Consider the following 16,202-nt stretch of genomic DNA (forward strand, 5'->3'; position numbering starts at 1 on the left):
TCATGCCTTTCCAGTAATAAAAAACATCCCACTGCCATGAGAACAAGCCCAGTCCCCAAATTTCCTCCCATAACTTCTTCCCAGCGGCCCACCAGTGGAGGGGTTTAGATTTCTCTGAGGTCTGGCCCAACACCAGCTTCTGGAATATTCCCTATCTTGCATTGCCCCATGTCCCTTACAACGCACTAACAACAATTCATAGACCTCCTCATCTGCTGGTTTTGCCTCAGTGGGCTCCAAGTGATCTAACTGCCTAAGCAGAACTTGCACACGTTGCTCCACTTTTGAGCCACATATATTCTCCTTCAGGGATTTCATTACAATCTTGAGTCTGATGAAGTCTGGGGATTCATGGAAATCCTCCATGTATTTATCTAACCAAGTGCCCAGAATGAAGGATATGGCTCTGGGATTGGGTATTGAAGACCAGGGTCAGAAATCTGACCTTTCCCACTGCACTGCTCACCAAGGGTACCCCTGCAAGTGGTCAGGTTGTCTGCTTGCCCTGCTCTTCCAGAGGCCAATCCCATGCCCACCCACTCTGCTTTTCCTGGCAGTGGTAGGCCTGGACACTGAGCAGGAGCTAGTACAGAGCCTTGCTGTCAAGGACTTCTCCATCCACGATCTGACCAATGGTTCCTTCCTCAGGGAGCCTGATTTAAGTCCCTTTCTTCTGGCAACTTCCTACTGAAGAGTGACAACTGGAAGGCAAATAGTATGGCTGTATGTTCACCTTATTGCTTGGCTCACATGATGCTCCAGGAATACCTGACACTGAGGATGTGACATTGAGTCCACCCCTTTCCCCAGCCTGCCTAGGCCTTCAGCTTGTGTGCCAGTGTTCTGTCTTGTTATGTGCATGCATGTGAGGGTCTCCAAAGGCCAGGGGCCCCATATACAGCTGAACCTCCACCACCAGGGATCAGTAGTTTGGAGGTTTCTCGCTACACCTCTTGGTTTGGATCCTGAATATGGTAAGGGACAAGCAATGCTGGACAGACACTGTAGGGACACCGATTCTGTCAGGTGCCTCTCTGAGCCCTTAGGTTCCCTTCTGCTCCCTGCAACTCCTGGTCTCCACCTGCACATCTCTATGATGGCCATCCTCATGCAGGGGGTACCCCTGAACATATTCATCCAGAACAGTCTTGATTTATATCACCCAGAGCCTCCCCAGTCCAATCCAGACAGTGGCCCCCATAACCTCCATCCTTCTGTGAAAAGAGGAGCCCCCCCTTCTCCACCCAAAGTCCACTCACTCTTTCAGCTGGTCTTGAGGTACGCCATCCCCAGAAGAATCAGAGAAATTTTATCCATACCTACCTACAGAAGATACGAGGGCATCACAACTAATGTACTGTAGGCAGTGCCTGCTCTCGATGGCTGCTGTTCCTGTCTGATTCCCTGACTAGGATAGAGGCCCAGGAGGGCATAGCCTGCAGTCTGCTTTACTCACTGAATGAGGCAATGTGCTTAGAACAGTGTCTGCAACACAAGGGGCTTCATAGATAGTTGCTGAATAATGAAAGTCCACCAGCACCTTTCCTGATGGTGATGTGGCCTGGGGCACATCTGCCAACCAGAGATCCTTTTCTGGCAACTCCAGGGACTGGGACCCACATCAAATCTCAACCCCCATTACATGTGGGAAATTGGTTTGCTCAAGAGTATGTGGTCAGTGAGGGATGAGGCAAACAGCTCTTTCAAGGGGAACTAGAAAATAAGAAATGTACATATTCCAGCCTCCCAACCAGGCTCTTACACAGAGCTGGTATCTGAGCATGTCCCATTTGGTCCTGACAGCAATCCTAGCAAGCTGCTGTACTCTGACCTCATTCCTAAGACTCACAGCTGTTAGGCTGGTAGTTAGCAGAGTGCCACTGTGTTGTGGAAGGTGGGGCACTCACTTTTGGAACAATAGGTCCAGGAATTGCTGGGTGGTGGTGTAAGTTGTATAGGTGCACAGAAAATTCAGGATGTACACCAAGTCACCCTCCAGGAAGGTGGGCACCAGCTGTTGCACTTGCTTCTCCAGCCTGCCCACCTTGCTGGTGCGCATCATGAAGGGTCTCATCCACATCCTGCTCTGAGGCACAGACACACTGGGGTGGGGCAAAGGAGGGACACACTGTCAGAAGCAGCCCCATTAAATACCAGGCAGATCCTGGGGCAAAGGTAAGATCAGGAATTGCCTGCCCTAAGTGACTTGTGGCAACTGCCTTCAACAGGAAACAGGGACTGGTTTTCAAAGTAGAATTTGAGGTGGGGATTCCTCAAACTATTAGGAACTGGAAATCATTTTGTTAACTAAATAATCATGATATCTGCCTGTAATAAGATCAATGTCCCTGTGAGTCCACACAAAACACCTTATTCTAGAGATGAGAAAATACAAATATAGTGATGTCTAGTGTCTGATCAAATCCATGCAGTCACAGTCCAGAACCTTCTGATGCCTGGGTTCTGTGCTGGTCCCTTGAGCTGGGTGAGCCCTGTTCACCTCCTGACTCATGTCAAGGAGTGGGTAGCAGAGAGGCTTTTGGGAAGTCTTGTGCAGACTCACTCCTTCCCTGTCCAGAGACAATGCACAGACAAGACACACCTTATAACATTCCCTTTGGTGGCAAAACAAGACATAGTTTTTTCTTTCTGTACATTAAAGAGGTCTTTGAAAAGTTATGGTGGTCCCAGATCCACTCAAGGGTGAGAGCCTTGATATCCCACAGTGGGAGAAAAACTCTCACAGGACCGAGGATCTGGCAGATGACTCAGGGAGAAAGAATCTGAATGGCTGCTAAAGGCCTAAGAGTAGGCTCAGCTTCTCAGAGACAATACCTCCAAGCCACCCTGCAGTTCCACTGGCCAGCCTGACAGCAGATTGGCAACAATGAAAAAGAACCATAACACTCAGGACAGTCCACCCTCACAGAATGCTCATGCCACTTGAGTGCTATATCTATTTGGGAAGGAGTCTGCCTCTAGCGATCCCTAGATTTAAATGTGCAAATCCCTTGTCCCTGCATCCCATTCGTGAGAGTCTGTCCCGGGTGTGTCAGTGTGTGAGAACACATGTCAGGGTCCCTGCAGCCCTGCTAAAGGGCAGCAGAAAGTAATCAGTCCAGGGCCAGCAGTGAAAGGCTCAATCAGTGAGGGACCTGACCTCCCTTCTGGACTGTTCCCTGCAGCTGAGTCAGGAGAGTCTGCGATCTGGAGGAGTTATGGTGATAGGCTCCCCAAGAATGTAGGTAGTAGAAAAAGGTGTATCATAGACTGAACCCCATCTTTTTGGTGAAAAGAAGCCTATTAACGGTGAGGCTGTGTGAGAATGGGAGAAGGTGTGGAAGGACAGTCCAGTGGGTTGCTGTCCAGGAACCTGCGGATGTGTGTTAAACACTAAGCCAGAAGTGACATGCAAAAGGACACAGAGGCTGGTGTGACATGAAGATGGTATGAAAGACTCCTTTCTGATATTTGTAAAAATACAGGACATGGACTTTGTACCTGGTCAGGGGGGAGAGTGCAGTGGGAGGAGTAAAGGATTCCTTTGGGAGGAGACTGGTGGCCTTCGAGAAGGAAAGCCCTAGAAGGCAGCTTGGGGACTGAAGAGTAGCATGGAATCCCTGGGAGCCCTCTGATCATAGGAGGTCCTTGGGTGAGGACCCCACCCCCTGCACTCACCCAGAGCCTGCGCCAGCCCTTCCTGGCCCCTTTCTTAGAGAAGTCAGTGTGCAGGGTGCCATCCTTCTCCTCCTTGCGGATCTCCTGCAGGAGTCTCTATGGAAACAATGCCCAGCAGCAGACCTGGAGTCATCAAGGGTCCCTCTAGGTCACCTTTCCCTCTCTGCCCTCAGAGGAGATCACAATTCCTCATGTATACCAAATGCTGGGTGGACCTGCCAGAAGGCTAGACCATCCAGCCCCAGGCTAGTCCACTGACCATGGATAGAGTTATCATCCTCTGATTATTGTAGAAGGATCAAGGAGGAAGGATCAAGGAGGAAGTATGCCAACTTAACTTGTCACCCCTGACCATTCCTCCCTAAATCCAGGGTCTAAACTGGGGCCTCCGAGTAGAGACTTAGGGTTCAATGTACTACTTGATGAGGGGCATTAGGGTGGGCACATGAAGCAGCTCTCCACCTGGGTCACCTAAGCCCCCAGGTTCCATGGCACACAACCTGATGGAATAGGACCAATCACCATCCTTTCCAGATCAATCCCACACCCATGAACCCAGTGCTGGTGATGGACTGCAGTAGCAGCACCACCACCATTTTCATCATCTTCTTCATATTTCACCTCTTGGAAGTCTCCTCAGATCATATGACCCCACTTCCCCTGACCCTACCCACTTCTCTCCCAAATCAATCCTGCCTCATCCAACAACTTGCTGCCTCATCAGTTCTGTCCTCACTTCCTCCCTGCCTCCATTACCATGGACCTCACAAGAAAAGGGCTGGCATGGTTTGGGGCCAGGTATGACATGGGCAAGAAGTGTGAGACTTCCCAGGTGGGGTCACAGTGGTGGTGTGGCCAGCATTGGCATGGCTGGGGCCACCCCGAGTTACCTTTTTTATTCCCCCCGCAAATGGCCAGAGCTTTCGGGGGTCGGAGCTGAGACCATATCTGAGCCTTTGTGAACGGGTTAAACTGGATTTCTGCATGTCTGATTCAGGGGACGATGAGAGACAACTAGACAACATGCTCATAGTTTGAGTGCCTCCACTCAAATGAGCTGGGTTGAGGGCTCTCTCTAAAATGTGGATTCTGGTTACCAAAGTTCCAAGTTCTACGTGCTCCACCACTAAGGAAATGAGGTCATATTCTGGGTCACTTGATCTTGGGCTACTCTCAAATAAAACCTCCCCAAAGGTCCCTCTGGGCTGCTGAATGCTCACTTCTCCCCATGCCATCTCCATTACATGATGGCACCAACACAGGCCTCCACAGAACCTGAGAGAGGCCTTTGTGCAGCCAGGGCCCCAGCTCTGAGCAGACAGAGTAGGCTCCAGACACACCTCCTCCCTCTTAAGCAGTAAGGGACCCTGGGCAAATTTTGTGCTTCTGAGAGCCTCCCCACCTCACACAATGGGGATCATTCCATCATCTACTTCTTAGGCAGGTCAGCAGCTCTATTTGAGATAACGCCTGTAATCCTTATGGGGTGGGGTCACAGGCAGCTAACGAACAAACTCAGAGAAGGAAGAATTTCAAGCAGGATTGGGAGGCAGCATGCAGTACACCTCCAAACAGGGCTGGGTTCTGGTGCTGTGATCTTGGGAAAGTCACTTCCCCTCTTGGCCTCATTTCTCAGTCTGCACTGTGAGGGGGTAGGAATTAAAAGAAAAACAGACATCGCCACCCTCAGGCCAAACATCCTCCAATAACTTCCATTATATTTAGAATCTGACCCAGTATCTCATCTGGGACTAAGGGGTAGGCAGACTGCACAATAGCTCCCAAGGATCCTGCCTTCTAGTTTCCACATTCTGTATGACCCCCTACCCTGAGAGTGGACTAGAACCAGGGAATTGTTTCTAAAGAATGTTGTTGATGTTGTTAAGTGGCATAAACTGGATTTCTACCCACAGCGATCCCGTTTCACAAGGTCACTTGAGTGTCTTTTGTTCGCTCTGTCATCTTTCTCTCCACCCCCCATGCCCTGCAGGAGGCAACTGTGAAGTATGAAGTGCCCTGTGCAGAGGCCTATGTGACCTCAGGAAGGGCCCTCCCTGATTGACAGGCAGAGCGAAACAGAAGCCCCTGTCCAAAACCTCAGAAGACAGATTCCTGTACAGAACAAGAGTGAGCAGGGAGGTGATCCTCCCTGATCAAGCCTCAGGTCAGACCACAGTTCCAGTCTCCTGAGAGACCCGCTGAGCCATGCCTGGATTCCTGGTCCAGAGAGACTCTGAGATCACCAACGTATCCAACTGTGCGCTGTTACTTTTGGGGTGATGTTGTCACAGAGCTGGAGGTAACTCTAGCCCTCCAGGCCCTGAGGCCTGGGCCTGCTCTCCTTCTTTCCTCTGTCCTCTCCTCTTTCTCTCTCGCTCCCTTCCTTCTCTCCTCCCAGCTTGCTCTAGCTACACTAGTTGATTTCTGGCCCTCTAGACAAACTCACATCTGCCTCCGAGTCTTTATACCTGTGCCTTCTCCCTGGTACAATGCCTACAGACTCATGTAGGGCTGGTCCCTCTTGTCATTTTGGTCACACTTTTGACCTTGGTGAGGCTTCTTGGACCCCACCCAGTGGCCCCATTCCTCCTTCACAGTAGCCTGCTTTATGGTTGTTATAATAGTTTCTTTCCTTTCACAGATAGTCCCCATGTTATCAACACGTGACTTACAATTTTTACTTGCCCTCCAAAGTTATTGAAATTGGCCGTCACTTTCAAGTGACTGAACCAATCCCTACTCATAATAACTTCATCAAAATCACTGTTCTTCAAAACATTTAAATCACTGAAGTTTTCCAGCCTTTCCTTGCACTAAGAAATCCCCAAACCCTTTGCCAACAAGTTGATTCTGATTCATAGCAACCCTATGGGACGGAGCAGAACTGCCTCGTAGTTTCCAAAGCTTTAAATCTTTACAGAAGCAGACTACTTCATCTTTCTTTAACGGAGCAGCTAAATGCCTTAACTACTGTCACCAGTGCTCCTTTCTGCCATTTAAGTAAAGCTAAAGAACAACTATATGAACCTGGTCCAACTCATCTACAGTTTGACTTAAAACGTTAGAACGGATCTCACTCTTAATCTGGGCTCTGCCTGTATTGGTTTTCATTATTTTGTCCATCTTTGTCTGTCTCCTCTCCTGACATGGTGCTGGCAGCATGTGGGCTGTTTCTACCTCCCAGCCAGACATAACAGTGTTGGCACAGAATGAGAGCTCAGGACCAAGTTCCTGAATGTATGCAAACATCTCAGATCCTGTTCACACCTCTGGCCAGCTGACATTATAAACATGGATGATAATATTAGAAAATGAACCTGTCAAAGGGGAAATGGCCAAAATGACCTCCAGGTGACTCCCTGAGTCCTGCTGTGCCAGTGAAACACAAGTGCTGGCGTAAGTTGCTACCCACTGGTGGTCAGTGCTAGCACTGCAGACCAGGCAAGAAAACTAAAAAAACACCACACACACTTGTGTTCAGATGTCCTGAGACAGCAAGCAGCTCTCTTGGGTCCCAAGGGGCTTAGGAGCAGGACCTGCAGGTCTACAATGTGGGGGACCAAAGGAGACTGCCTTGTCCTGTCTTGGCCTCCACTGACCCCGAGGTGTCCATATCACTTACAAGGCATCCATTCCACAGAGAGACTACGTATGGCCCAATTTCCTCAGAAAGACTGAGGCTGCAGCAGCTCCTGACTCTTGGACTTGGACTTGTGCTCCACACTGCCATGCAGCATCCTTTGCCAAGCTCCCAGTCCCCAAGCTTACAGTGAGTCTGAAGTACCTTCAAGCAGTAAGAAGCATTTCTAACAATCTCCAAGCACAGTGGGCCATCCATGATAATCAAGGCCAGGAGGCCCTTCTGTGAACCTGTAGAACCCTCCAGATTCATCTGCTCTCAATACCTCAATTTACAGAGAAGGAAACAGGCCTTCTCTCTGGCAGCCTTGATGTCATTAAATACTTAGTACAGGCACAAAACTGAGGCCATGTTAAGTAATCCATTGCACCACAGGGCTGCAGGAGAGGTTTTCCTTCTCTGTAAATCTACTGAAAGTAAAATATTCCCACCAAAATTGGGTGGGACTATGCAAATAAGGTACTTGTGGCCCACCAAAGGGATTGGATAGTTTTCTAATAATAAGTACATGTGTGGTTGGGAAGATGCAAATAATGTATATTGGATCCCTATGTGGGGATCAGTCAGTTTTGCCTCCCTGCTATGCTTAAAAGAATGCCAATTCCAAAGCAGAGAAGGGATCTTAATAAGAACAAAGAAAGCTGGGCATGGAGAGCTATGTGTCAAGCAGTGGCAGAGAAGGTAGCACAACCAGGAAACTAGCAGATGCCATGGTGGCCTTTCTGTCCCAAGGAGGAAGAAAGCTGAGCACCCTTGGGCAGACTTGCTGGTAGAGTGGGGTGCCTCTGGACACTTACTGGCAGAGGGAAGAGAGTTTTTTAACAATTGCTGAGCAGGGCAGAGGCCTGGCCTAGGGGTCTGGGGACAGAGAAACCTGCCTGTGAGAACAGTTGAGAAGAAGGTATACTGACTGAACGTATAACCTGAGCACTCCTGAATCTGAACTGTATCCTGTTATTTTCCCCTAACTGTAAGGATGGTCTGTGTATTCCGCATGCCCACTGCAAAGAATCATCAAACACCCCTGACAAGCAGAGTGCTGAGGGGATGACTGGTGTTGGAACTGGTTAAAAAAGGTTGGCAAGAGGAGGTATGTCTGTGTCCCTCAGAGAAATCAGCCTTGGGCTGAAGTCAATGGTGATTCTTCTCTCACCTTGAGAACTTAAGAGATCAGAGGCCTCTGCAACTCCACTTTTACAAGCCTCCCCTACTCTGGGTTTTGTTGTATTTCCAGGGGATCAGTGGTAACTGCAGGACTCAGGCCATCCTGCCAAGGTGGCCCTTGCCTGTGGTTTGCAGGACTTCTCAGCATCAAGTGGCCTATCATCCTGGCATCTCTCCTATTTAATGTCATGGGCCATTGGGCATGTGGCTAGGACACTGTAGCAGTGCAGAGCCACAAGTGCTGAAAGGAATGCAAGGGCAGGGCTGCTTTTTATTTGAAAGGGTGGGGTTGCTGCCATGAGGCTGTATAGAACAAGGTGGGCACCCACGTTTCAAAGACTGGGGTGTTGTCACCTTGGCTCCTAATGAGGGGCTGCTGTTTGATAGGCCAGGAAAATTTGGCTCACCCACTGACAAATGGCACAAGTAAAGCAAACCCTTGCTGACCACATATTGCGGAAACAGTGGAACCCAATGCTCCAAGTCAAATGACCTGAATGCCAGTTTTATTTTTGTTCCAGCCATGAGCTCTGTAGCGGCTCACCCTGCAGATCACATCACGAAACATCCCTGAACCAGTCAGCCAGAAAGTAGTCAAACCTAAGGTGATTTGAAGAATAAACACAGTGAAGAACCTTCATGACATACAAACGTGCAATTTCCAGGTGGACATGACAACTTCTCTGGCCTCTTAGGGAAGGAATGCTCAGTCCAGGAACAGGCGTCATTCACCAAGCATGCCAATGCCCAGCTGTTCAGCAAGTAGGCTTCCCAACTCTTAACTCAGCACACCATCTTGTGTCTTGTCTTGTATCTTGATCTGTTTGCAGAGAAAATGAGGCCCAGGGTCTGAAGTAGAGCCCAGAAGGACAAATTCTTTGAAACCACAGAAGCATCTTAGATGCCTAGAACCACGGAATGCTGCAGAACTCGGGTGGGGAAGGGAATCCCTAGCTTAGGAACAGGCCTGGCTGCTGTCTGTATTTGGGAGGTGAAGAGTGGCCCTATCAGGAACGACACAACTCCATCCTGGTTTGTGTTTCTGGGGAGGGAGGGTCCATGGGTCCTGGGCCCTCGGCTGCCTTAAGGCCCTGCAGTCGATATAGGGTCTCAACCTGCCTCCTCTTTTCCTTGGCCCGGTTAATGACTGTCCGGAAGAGCCTACAGAAGAGGTGGACGGATGAAGGTGAGTCATCATTGCCAGGGATGGGGTATGTGATAAGGCACGGGTTGCAGTTGGTGTCTACGATGCCCACAGTGGGGATATTCATCTTGGCTGCATCTCTCACAGCAACATGGGGCTCAAAAATGTTGTTGAGTGTATAAAGGAAGATGATGAGGTCTGGCAGGCGGACACTGGGGCCAAAGAGCAAGGGGGCATTGGTGAGCAGGCCGCCCTTGAAGTAGCGAGTATGAGCGTACTCGCCACAGTCACGGGCTGTGTTCTCAATCAGGTGTGTGAACTGCCGGTTTCGGCTCACAAACAAGATGATTCCTTTGCGATAGGCTATGTGGGCTGTGAAGTTCAAGGCCATATGGAGGTGGGCCACCGTCTGCTCCAGGTCAATGATGTCCTGGCCCAGGCGGTTCCCAAAGATGTAAGGCTCCATGAACCTGTTAAGAAGACCCAAGCAGGGTGAGCATGAGTGGGGCTCCTGAGGCCAGCTCTGCCACTCCTGCCCCGTCACAGACCTGGAAGGCAGCCCCCAGGGCTCCTCTTTGGGGGTATGCTGGATCGGGAGCCTCATGTTCTCCAGGGCACACCATCCCCATGATCACAGACAGTAGTGACCACCCTGTCCAATGAGTGACTGTGGGGCAGGCCGGAGTTGCAGGACCCCTTCTGAACCTCTTCTTCTTTCTCAGAGCATGAGGATTCTACCAAAGCAACACACAGGACTGCTGGCGGTTGAAATCTGGTGGCAAAAAGTATCCTGCCCATGCTGTTCACACAGCAGCTACTTTGTCATTATCACAGTCTCCAAGGCTATTATAAACAGTCCCTCTGAGACTGACGGACCAGCAGAGCATGGAGGGGCTGGAGACCTCAAGGGCACAGAACTGCTGGCTGCCCTGGGCAGACGGACAGCAGGGGATTAAGACTGTACCACCTCTTAGCATGTAGCAAGTGAGCCAACTACACTGGATCCCCCTGTCTCCTAGGTCCAGTCTTCAGCCCACTCCTGCCTGAACTTTTGTCTCTTCTCAACAGACAGGCTCATCCAACACTCCAAGGCCCCTTTCTTACCAGGTTCCTGGGTCCTTCCCTGCCTGTGGCTTACAGGACTTCTCAGCAGCATCAAGTGGTTCCCATGTCTTCCTCTCACTCGCTCCTGTTCCTTGTCCCTTCTCACTTGCTGACTTTGTCATATTCTCACAGCTGGCCCTCCTTTTCCCTGAACTATAAACACTGGAGGGTCGAGGGCTCACTCCTGGGTCCTCCTTTCCACTCTACCTGCCCTCTCTAGATGACCTCAAATACCTCAATGCTAGGCCAAGTGATTCCACTCCCAAGGCTCCTCCAGGCTGGGGCCTGTGCCTTCACAGGCTTTCCTGATGCCTCCACTGGGACACCACATAGGGTCAGTCTCAGGATGAAGCCCATGACTTCCCACTAGGTCTCCCTCAGTTCTTGTCCTCTCAGTAAAGAACACTGACAACCACACAGTGCGAAAGCCAAAGGTCAAGGTTAAGGAGCCTTTGATCCCTTCAGTGCCTCTGGCCTTAACTCCCTCCTACCTGCTTCCCCAGCTATTCTACCACTGTGAACTAAGCCCTCATCACCTTTGCCCTGGATGTCTACAATCTGCTTCCCTCTTCAGATTCCTAGCTGGCTTTCCACTTCACACAGCGGTCAGAATGGCAGCATACACATATCTGACAGTTATCACTTCTCCATATGACCCTAGAAAAGTCCCACACAATCCAGCCCAGGACCTCACCAATCCCTCCCGTGTCTGCTCCCAAGACACCAGCCTCCTGGCCCTTCTGGCTCTCCTGCTGGCTCCTTGTTTACCTGCAGGTCTGCCCCACTCCAGGCAGTGAGCATCAAGCCAAGGCACTGTGTGGACAAAAGGAATATAAACAATGCTCACACAATAATCAGTACCTCATCTGGGGCACCATTCCCATTGGAGGGGACATGGAGCAGACAGTGAAGCCTTCAGTCAGTTAAACAAAATGACTCATGACAGCAGAAAACATGTCCTAAATCCCCAGGCAGAAGGGTCCAAGACCTCTTGGGAACCACTGCCAGTAAGCACACCTGAGCTCACTCAGTGAGGGGTTTCACCCTACCTGTGCCGACAGCCAGCTTTGTGTCCCAGGTGCACTCGGGCATCGAAGAGGCTTCTGATGGAAAATAATTCCTTGACATTGAAGAAGTCAGAGTGCTTGAGGGGCTCATTTATAATTTTGTCATTGAAATCTACAGCAGGGTAGAAACATAGATTGTAGTACATACAACTGGCCTACCCAGTTCCAACTGTTGCCCTGCAAAGATGTGGCTGTGTGGGTGAAAGAAGCCCACCAGCTGAAGACATCTGAAGCCAGATCTAGAAGCCATAGATTATTATCACCTAGGCCCTCTGTTACAGGTGAGAGCTTTAGACCTCCTAATTTTAAAACTAGAAACTGAAGCAGAGTGCCTTAATGGCACAGTGGCTAAAGCACTCAGCTGTTAACTGAAAGGTCAGCTGTTCAAACCCACTAGTGCTGCTTCATAGAAAATGTGGCAGTCTGCTTCTGTAAAGACTGACAGGCTTGGAAATCCTAAGGGGCAGTTCTACTCTATCCTATGAGTTGAAATCAACTCAATGGCAGATGAGTAGGGACGAAGGCTGGGTTCTGAGCAAGAATTCACTCCTGGATAAATCTGTCATTCCCCCACCCCCCATTTCTTCACCTGAAAAAGAAGAGAGCCCTAGCTGGTTCTAAGGCTGGCATGAAAGCTCAGGAGCCTAGTGAGAAAGTCCCCAGTTGGAGGTAATGCCCATCAGGAGTCCCACAAAGTACACTCACTCCTTCAGGAGCCTGACTCTCACTAGGCCTACCAGGGGAGGGGATGCTGAGAAGCTCAGGTGTCCTCACTCTCAACTCTGTCTCAGGGGTTCAAGGACACTCCTGGAAGGGCTTGCATTAAACACCATTGTTTTGGGGCACCATCAAGTCAATTCTCACTCAGAGCAACACCATGTGACAGAACAGAACTGCTGCACAGGGTTTTCTTGTCTATAATCTTTATGGGACCAGACTGCCAAGTCTTTCTCTGGTAGAGGTGCTGGGTGGGTCTGAACCACTGACCTTTTAAGTTAGCAGCCAAGAGCTTAACCCCTTGCACCACCCGGGCTCTCTCCCACTCCAGGAAAGAGGTATTGTGTTAACCCTATTCACAGGTGACCAGAGAGAGTTGTAATGAGGCTAAAGAAAGAGCCACAGCCAACATCTCAGGAATGGAATCAGAGTTGGGGCCCAGGCCTAGGTAACTCTAAGGAACTGCTTTAACTGTGTAGCTTGTTACGGGCTGCCAGGGCTCTCTTGGGGTAGGTAGAACAAAGCATGCCAGTCAGGGATGGAAACGACCACCGACTGACCAAGAAGGCGGTTCCTTCTCTCTCCCTTGGTCCAGGGACACATGGGACTTCTGAAGGCTAACTACTAAGACTCCACTGACTTCCCATTGTATGCCCATCACCCCATTTGCTCAGGAGCCCAGTGTTACCACTGAGGTTCTCAGGTTCGCTGACAGTAGAGGCCGAAGAGCTTCGAAACGTCCTGCTACTCAGCCAAGACACCACCGAGGGCGCTTTCTTGAGAAAATCCAGCCAAGGAGACTTGGTCCGGGGACCTGGGGAAGGAAGCAAAGTCCATGCGCTGAGAAGGCGTACCGAGGGCACATGTCATGCAGGCTGTCTGCAGTGTGTACTTGCACAGCTCACCATCCTTCCCCACAGCCAGCTCTCTGGACCGAAAGTCCTGACGCACGCGGGCCGCCCTGTAGGCCCGAAGTTTACGCGTCTGCTGCGGGCGCGGCCCCTCCGAGTACGAGCACAGCGCTGGACCCAGAATCACGGTGGATCAGCCCCGCGCGGGTCGGAGATGCATAGACGTCTGGCACGTCTGCACCCGGCCGGCCCTCTCAGACACTAAAGCCAAAAGACCAAAAGCTGGGCCTAAGAAGGTCGGTCCCCATCGCGACTCCAAGAACCCAAGCCCCAACCCAGAATCCTGCGTCCCGCCCTAAATACCAACCCCTCCCGCTCAGGTCTGGTAGGTGCAGGGCCACGCAAGCTTACCCGCGCCAAGCAGCCGGGGAAGCACGACCCGGGCGTGCGCCATAACTACAGCAGACCCCAGGCTGGCTGACTGAACTTCCGCCGAGTGGCCCCAGAGTTCCGGTGAACTGCTTAGTCTTTCCGCCGCGGCCGAGCGGGCCACCCCGCCCCCTGCAGGCCGGGAGCTGCTACTGCTCGTACGCGTCCTGGCCCATGGCTCTAAACTTGCCCAGAGGTTGCTCCTGGCTTGCCAACCACCGCAGTGCTGGGCCCCAAAATCTCGTTGAGGCCCGACTGGAGGGAAGGAAGCAGGACGCGGGCCAGGCGAGGGGAACAGGCCCAGGGTCGGGGGACGAGGACGCGAGGCAGGCTCAGGGTTTGGGGCGGGCACCGCGGAGAAGGGGACAGGGTGCACGTGGCGGGAGGTAGGGGCTCAGGACTGAATCTGGACCACAGACCTAAGGAGCAGAGTATCCTACCCACCACTACTCGCCCCCTCGTTAGTCCTCTGCTGCAGAAGTGCCAGCCAGGCCCTAGGAGACCCCACGCTGTCATTCTGGGGAACCCTGGGCGATGGGGATCCTCCTCACCTCCCTCCAGATGATTTCTCCCCCAAGGCCAACACAAGTTTGGCTCTCCGAAACTGTTTATTTCTGAACACTGTTAGGCTTAGCAGGACTCCACATGTTAGCCAAATCCTGAGTGAACGGGTATTAGGCGGATGAAGTATGGGAGCTCTGGTGGCGTAGGGCCTAAGACATCCATAGAGATGTTGTTGTTGGGTTGGATCCGACTCATAGAGAGCCCCCTCCTTGGGTTTCCCATGCGGTATCACTACTGAAGTAGACTACCCAACCTTCCTCCCCAGGAGTGGCTGGTGGGTTTGAACCGCCAGCCTTCTGGTTAGCAAGCAAGTGCCTTATGCACTACACTACCAGGATACTACTGCCTTGGAAACCCAAGGAGGGGTCGCTATGAGTCGGATTTGACACAAAGGCATTTTTTTTTCCTAAGGAGTATGAAGTAACAAGGTTAAGAAGCACGCCTGGCGTCAAATCATTACTTGACGCGTTGCCTGGGAAAACTATACCCTCTCTGTTTGCTGAGGGACCCCCAGGACCTGAGTTTCATTTGCCCCCAAATCCAACCCCAAGACCCCCTACCCACTCTTCTTCACTGCGTTTTGGGAAATTCTCCCCTGGGTTGCAGGCGGATCAGCCTTCAGAGGAACAATAGTAACATTCCACACCCCCAGTCCCCGCAGGAACTCATTGACTGTCTTGGAGTCAGATCTCCTCCATAGGGGCCCCTCCTTGCGTTTCCCATGCGGTATCACTATGGAAGTAGATTGCCCAAGCTTCCTCCCCAGGAGTGGTTGGTGGGTTTGAACACACAGTCTCCTGGTTAGCAGTCACATTCCTGAGGCACTACGCCACCAGAGCTCCAGGCCCAAGCTTTATCTCAGGAGCCTAGGCCCTTTGTTCGCAGCGGAAGGTTCTAGACTCGCATTTATCCCAGTTCTCAATGGAGGCACTTGGGACCGTGTGGCGCGGTGCCTTTAAGAACCGGCCCCTCCCTTGTCAGGTGACCAGGCCGTCGCTTAGCAACGGGGTGCCTAGCCTACTGCTGTGGATTCCAGGCGGAGCATGTTTCCTGGCATTTCTTTCTTCTTGCTGCACTGGTAGCTAGAGGCATAATGTCCCAGGAAGACACCCAGGAGTGCACCGAACCCACCGAGCAGAAGGCCAAGGCCCCCCCGGAGAAAACCAGCGACTATTACCGCGTGAGCAAGGACCTGCCGGTCAGGTTCAACAACCCGGCGTGGTTTCGGGGCTACAGGTAAGGAAGGAGATGTGAGCTGAGGCGCTGGAGTCTGCTTTAGTCTACCTGTCTGACTCAGGGAGAGGCCGCCTGGTTCAAGGGGGGCAGCGAAGGGTGGGGGGAGATGCCGCGAGCTGCTCATGTCACCCAGCACTCAGTCTTGAATGAAGTGATCTCCCAGGCCTCCCAGCCTGTTCTGGCCTCTGAAGGCAAAAGCAGCAGCGGTCAGTGGCATGGCTTGTGTGTTATGAACCACCAACAGCTGTGATAAATCCAGAAAGCCAAACCTCCTGCGCTTGAGTCAGTTCTGACTCATAGTGATGCTACAGGACAAAGAACTGCCTCATAGTGTTTCGTAGGTTGTGGTTGTGATCTTTACGGTAGCAGACTGCCACATCTTTCTCCCCCAGAGCAGCTGGTAGGTTCCAGCCACCGACTTTTGGGTTAATAGCAGAGCGCTTTAACCACTGGACCACCATGTCTCCTTAATAGCTGTGAACATGCTGCCTAACACTTAAAAACCTATACATGGGGTCACAAAAGGACAAATATTGTATTAGTCCGTTATTGTAAAAGTTAAGGAAATGTTTATATATTGGAGGACATTTTCTTTGTTGGTTACCAGG

The 16,202-nt window shown here is 51.3% G+C and overlaps 2 protein-coding genes across 2 annotated transcripts in view; one reads left to right on the forward strand and one right to left on the reverse strand.

Moving 5' to 3' along the window:
• Positions 1 to 9,489: 9,489 nt before the first annotated feature.
• Positions 9,490 to 13,819, reverse strand: MRPS2 (mitochondrial ribosomal protein S2). Its single transcript, XM_042782746.1, has 4 exons — positions 13,777 to 13,819; positions 13,203 to 13,328; positions 11,780 to 11,909; positions 9,490 to 10,096 (listed from the first exon to the last, which is right to left on the reverse strand). The coding sequence occupies exons 1-4, from the start codon at positions 13,817 to 13,819 to the stop codon at positions 9,490 to 9,492; spliced, it is 906 nt and encodes a 301-aa protein (XP_042638680.1).
• A 1,632-nt stretch (positions 13,820 to 15,451) lies between these two features.
• Positions 15,452 to 16,202, forward strand: part of CUNH9orf116 (chromosome unknown C9orf116 homolog) — a 5,276-nt gene continuing 4,525 nt past the window's right edge. Inside the window, exon 1 of the mRNA XM_007954288.1 lies at positions 15,452 to 15,594. Within this exon, the coding sequence (XP_007952479.1) occupies positions 15,452 to 15,594 (143 nt within the window). The remainder of the gene's footprint in view (positions 15,595 to 16,202) is intronic.

This window comes from Orycteropus afer, unplaced genomic scaffold (assembly GCF_000298275.1).
Source record: "Orycteropus afer afer isolate SDZICR_OR568_19922 unplaced genomic scaffold, OryAfe1.0 scaffold00456, whole genome shotgun sequence".
NCBI classification, from domain to species: Eukaryota; Metazoa; Chordata; class Mammalia; order Tubulidentata; family Orycteropodidae; genus Orycteropus; species Orycteropus afer.

Excerpts from the sequence above, each read along its gene's own strand:
- MRPS2 (XM_042782746.1), bottom strand. The coding sequence starts at position 13,819 with ATGGCGCACGCCCGGGTCGTGCTTCCCCGGCTGCTTGGCGCGG. Across the intron at positions 11,910-13,202 it reads CGAACCTGAGAACCTCAGTG|ATTTCAATGACAAAATTATA; the intron begins GTAACACTGGGC and ends ACCCTGCTGTAG. Across the intron at positions 10,097-11,779 it reads AAAGCTGGCTGTCGGCACAG|GTTCATGGAGCCTTACATCT; the intron begins GTAGGGTGAAAC and ends TCTTCTTAACAG.